General features: G+C 34.3%; 1 protein-coding gene across 1 annotated transcript in view; it reads right to left on the bottom strand.

The window, feature by feature from the left end:
- Positions 1 to 5,905, bottom strand: part of KCNT2 (potassium channel, subfamily T, member 2) — a 728,083-nt gene that overhangs the window by 198,812 nt on the left and 523,366 nt on the right. The window contains exon 15 of the mRNA XM_006834237.1: positions 1,987 to 2,200. Within this exon, the coding sequence (XP_006834300.1) occupies positions 1,987 to 2,200 (214 nt within the window). The remainder of the gene's footprint in view (positions 1 to 1,986; positions 2,201 to 5,905) is intronic.

The raw sequence follows: 5,905 nt of genomic DNA, 5'->3' as shown, positions 1-5,905 counted from the left end.
CAAAGACATTCAGTTAGTTTACTGACTATGTAAATAGCCACCTGCACGTTTTGGATATACTAATTTTCAAAATGGAACTATCAAAAAGTGGCAGTATAAATGAAAAAAAAAAAAAAAGCATAATTCCTTTTCCCAATATGGAAAATCTTGAATTTAGTAAAAATTAACCTACTAAACCATGGTTGGACTGCTGGTGTGTCATTATAGGATAAGCACTGGACCGTACATCACAAAGTTGGCAGTTCGGATCCACCTGCTACTTCATGAAAACCCTATATAGGGTTGCTATGAATTAGAACTGACTTGAGGACACTTAACAACAATAACAAACCAAGATTTGTACACTGACTTGAAACTATATTTCAGACATCTTAGCTGGAAGGGTAAATAGCAACTCTGGGAAATTTAGAAGATATACTAACCACTATTACTTCATGACCTCTTTAAAATTTTTTAGAAATAAAAATTCTGCATATCAATTTTTTTAAAAATACACATTAAATCTTTTTTTAAATCACATTATACAATGCCCTCTTCTAGATAGATCCTAGTTACTACAACTTCTTGTTCCCTTTCTGGATTCTACAAACATATTTGATTACTCAGACCATTATTAATCTAATATTAGCAGGAATGAAAACGTTATTTTGGAGAGTAGATTATATTCTGTGGGTACATCACACATACTTGTAATACAAGGAGAATAAAGTGTGGGCTTTAAAAATTTTTTTTTTCCATTTGTCAATGATATTTTAGTTCACTTGAGCTCAATTCAACATTAATTGATCATTTAATATATAAAAGATAATTGGAACAAATGTTAGGACTTGGTGTTACTGTTGTCACTATACTAGTACTACTATGAGTGGTAATTAATACTTATTCAATACTTTATGCATAAAGCATTACCCACTATAATAACTAATCTTTATATTAACACTTGCTGTTGCTGTTAAGTGTCATCAGGTGGATCCTAGATAGGGCTTTTGAGAAGTGGCTGGTGAATTTGAACGACCAGCTTTTAGATTAACAATCCAGTGCTTATCCTACAGTGCCACTCCAGGACTCTTTAGATTAACATGTGTTATTGTTAAGTGCTGTGGAGTCAGTTTCAACAAATAGCAACCCTGTATATGGTTTCCAAATATTGGCTAGTGAGCTTTAGCTGGTGACCTTGCAGTTCAAACCAACCTTGAAGTTCAGTGCACTAGCTCACAGCACCACACCAGGATTCCAGATTAGCACTACGAGGTAGTAATAATATCCAGTTTACTGTAAAAGAAATTGTAGGTCAAATGATTTGTTCAAAGCTACTAGCATGCAATCAGTGGAGCTGGTCCGTGAAACAGCTTTTAGTCTCCACAGTCAAGATAGCTGGCTACGGTGCTTTCCTCATGAAAGGGCAATATGTGTGAAATAAGACATGGAAACAAACTTTAGATCAGGTTAAAATGTGAATAACACTGTAGAGATTGGTTCTATAGATACTGAGAAAAGGGTGGTAATGCTTTGTTTATTCAAAAATTCAAAATATTATTGATGAATACTGTATGAAAAAGAGTGTTAAAACTTGAGATAATCAAGGGAAACTTTAAAGAAGTGGGTTTATTAATTTTCATGTGATTAAATTGAATGTCCACGTAACTGTGCGAGAAAACACATTTAAAATGTGAGATACAATTTAATTAAATAAAAAAACAAATACATAGAAACAAAAAAAATACAGCTTAGAGCCTGGGAAGCTGATCAGAATCATTTTTGTAAGGATGAAGAACAATTGAGAGAAAAATTAGGCTTTAAATACGTTGAAGTCAGAATTTCAAGAGTTTTGACTGTATGACAGTCAAGACAGATAAAGGTTAATAAGAAAAATGTTTTGTTAAAAGTATGAAGGACTGAATCTAGAACCTCAGGAAATAAAGACATCAGCTCCCCATGCTAAGCACAAAACCCAGTGAACTTATACACTAAAGCATCTAAACATACTCTAAGTTTGAGGATACTTCTTCATCTGGTGTACTTTCATCTTCTGACTGATCACTTAGAAGATCACATGTTTGAATTGATGAAGTATCTGCAACCTCTAAAACAGGAGCAATGCTAGGTCTTCTGATTTCTTTGCCTCCCTCTGAAGGAAGAGACAAGGTAGGGCCACTTGTTGATCTACAGCTTGTGTCTTGCAAATCTATAGCCACAGTGCCTAACACAAAGAAATATGAAAGTCCATTAAAACATTTGTCATCCATATGATATGCTGATCACTTAGCAATAAAATTCAAATAAAAGGCAATCAATATAATTAAGAAATATATTGCTATATATCCTTTAGTTCAAAGGCTAATTATTTATTTTCCCAAGATAGGAATTTGCTTATTTGTATAACACTATATATTTTTTTCAGTCTAGCTCTGTAGCACAAAATAGAGGATCTGTGAAATCCTAAAGTACTTAAGAACTTAATATGACAATGTATACATATTTCCATTTGTCTTTCTTTAAAATTTTAAAATTTTTTTGCTGGCCATTTTTTGTGTGTGGATTTCCCATTATGTCCTTTCCCACATTTTCTATTGAGTACCTTTTTCTTATTGACATTAACATTTTATATCTATTCATTCCACAAATATTTATTGAGTTGACATTTTGTATTTATTCACTCATAGCACAAATATACTCAATAAATATTTGTGGGATGAGTGAATAGACATAAATGTCAATGTCTGTGATATAAACAGTGGTTAAACTCTGAATGTCCATGGAATAAGACTACTAAAGTATCTATACGTATAAATTTTATCTTTAAAATGATCAAACAAACAAATAAAACAGTTTTAGATAATGATAGATACCATGCATAAAAGAAGCACTGTGGCTCTGTCAGATAAGCATTTGACTGCTAACCACAAGATCAGTGGTTTGAGCCCAGCAGCCATTCCAATGAAGAATAAATGTGAAGATTTACAGCCTTGGAAACCCCATACAGCGTCACTATAAGTTGGATTCAACTTGACAGCACTTAACAACAAGCATGCATAAATAAACACAGTGATGTGGTACAGATTGGTGGCATTGGGGGACAGGAAACAAACTACATTTGGTGGACAAGGAAAACCAAGTCTGAAGTTACAAAATTTGATTTTGAGTTTAAAAGAAACACACACCATGAGATCAACTGTAAGAAGAGCAAATGGTTTTTGATTATTTAACACTGAGGAGTGCCTGGGTAGCATAAATTGTGAAGGACTCCACTACTAATCAAAATATTGGTACTTCAAAGTCACCCAGAGGCGGCTAAGGATAAAGTCCTGCTGATCTGCAACCAAAGGATCACAGTGTTAATAACCCTATGTTGTTGAGTACCATCAAGTCAGTTCTAACCCACAGTGACCCTGAATAGGGTTTCCAAGGAGTGGCTGGTGAGTTTAAACTGCCAATCTTGAGGTTCTAATTGACTTTGCAGTCCAGCACACTAACTCACAGCACTGTATCAAGACTCCAAAAACCCTATGGAGCACAGTTATAGTCAGACACACATGGAAACACCATGAGTCAGAATCTACTCAGTGGTAACTAGTTTTGGTTAAAAGTCATAATCCTTACATTGATCTCCAAAGCCCTACAAGATCCTACTCCCTTTTACCTCTTTGATTTAATCTCCAACTTCATATAATGTTTATCAATGTGTTTGAGCACAAGGGCACATATGTCAAATTTAGCGCTTTTTATGTTGTTGTTAAGTGCTGTTGAGTCAGTTCCATCTAATTGTAACCCTGTATAGGGTTTCCAAGGAGTACTGGTGTGGCACTGTGAGTTAATGTGCTGGAATGCAACTGCAGTGTTGGTGGTTCAAGCTCACCATCGGCTCCTAAGAAACCCTATACAGGGTAGGGTCTCTATGGGTTGGAACTGACTTGACAGCACTTAACATAAACAACAACAACAACAACAATAGGGTTTCCAAAGAGCAGTTGGTGGGTTTGAATTCCCAACCATGCTGTTAGCAGTCTAGTGCTTATCTTACAGCACTATCCCAGGACTTTTACACTAGCTGTTATTTCTTCTGAGAATATTCTTCCTCCAGAAATCCACAGGGCTAATTCCCTCATTTTCTTTAAGTATTTGCTGAAATATCACATTTTTTATGAGAACTATCAAATAGTCACTTAAAATCCAATTCTTATAGACTTTGTAACCCTCTTTATTATCTATTTTCATCTTTTTCTTCCCTTACATTTCTTACTATCTTTTAACATAACAAATTATCTATATTTTATCACCTGCCTTTCCCTGAAAGAAAATAAGCTCCATGAAGGCAGGGATCTTGGTGTGTTTGCTCACAAACATTAATAAGAGTTTCTGAAACATGATAGAAACTTAGTAATAATAAACGAGTGAGAAAAAACAATGGATAGTGCTACTACAAAGACTAAATAATATGTTAATGACAAACAGGGTTGTCTAACAGTCTAACTAAGGCTATGTAATATGAGAGTAAGTCTAAAGTATTGCTAAAAAATCATAGAAACCTTTATTTGCCCAAAATAATAAAATGTGAAACTATTGTTTTTGAAATTATCTTCCATCTAGGTCTATAGAATTCTGAAGACAGTGCTTCCATCTCTAACACTTCCCCAAAGAATTTTATGCTCTTTGACTTACATCACCTCAAAAGGGTAGATTAGTCATCTTTGAGAGGTTAAAATTTTGTTCCTTTTATGTTCTTAGAGATTTGGGAACAAAAAAAGAGTCTGAAGGGGCAAGATGAGGGCTGTAAGGTAGATGCGGTAAGGTTATCTAATGAAATTCCCATAGGATAGTCCTTGCTATACTGAAAAATGAGCAGTTGCATTTTCGAAATGGGGGAAAAAACAAATGACCTTGGAACAACTTTTCTGAAATTTTCTTACCAGTGCCATTTTCAAATTTCTTAAAAATTCTTCAAAATAAGCCTGCATGACCATTCTCTGTCCTTAGACAAAATTTATCAAGATGACCACTTCAGAATTAAAAAAAAAAACCACAAAAAACCACCAGACAACAGTCACCATAAAACCCGCTGAGCTGACCTCTGCGCCTTGAATTTAATTAGCCCAGCAGATCGCCTAGGAAGTCATTTTTGATTGGCCATTGCTCTCGGAATAATATGGTTAAATCCTAGATTTTACCCAGTTATGATTCATTCCATAAAATTATCTTTATTAGCTTCAATTTTGCTTAAAGACTCAGGGAAACAACAGTTCCAGCTTAAAACTTGCTGAGGTCACGATGTTTACTTAAGATTGAAAACAATGAACCATGAGAGATATCAATTTCAGTAGCTATTACATCAATTGTATTTCTACAGTCTTCTTCACCAGTTTCTGGACTTCAGCCTCAGTTTCTTCATTAATTGAAGTTAACAGTCTTCCCTTTCTAGTCTCATCTTTGAGGTCTTCCTGGATTCCTTAGTGCTCTGGATACATTTTAAAAAATCTTGTTTTTTGTGTCAGACAACAGTCCTGCAAACTTGTTGCAAAACTTTAATGATTTGGGGAGATATCAACTTTGGTTTTGTTAAACATGTGATATTAGTCATTACTTTAAAATCAATTTTTTAATGAAACAAACTATCATTTTTTTTGAAGGTTCCATAACAAGATTAAGACAAGTGTATATTACTGAAAGAACTCACCTGCAGTCTCCCACTGATCACAGAGCCATGCTTAAGGTTGGCATACACTTGTGCATGTCTGAACCAGAACCTTAGTAGTAATACATTTTTTTTCTTCAAATGTTTAATTGTGAATTATGTGATAGTTTACATTGGAGAAGTAGCAATACTTTTTATATACACTTATATATCTTGGAAGAAATGGCATTTAGATTGAGATATAAAGAATTAAAAGTAGTTGTTGCCTAGGCAACA

This window comes from Chrysochloris asiatica, unplaced genomic scaffold (genome assembly GCF_000296735.1).
Source record: "Chrysochloris asiatica unplaced genomic scaffold, ChrAsi1.0 scaffold00009, whole genome shotgun sequence".
NCBI classification, from domain to species: Eukaryota; Metazoa; Chordata; class Mammalia; order Afrosoricida; family Chrysochloridae; genus Chrysochloris; species Chrysochloris asiatica.
The sequence above is the reverse complement of the archived record's forward strand: the minus strand, read 5'-3'. Positions and strand labels throughout refer to the sequence as shown.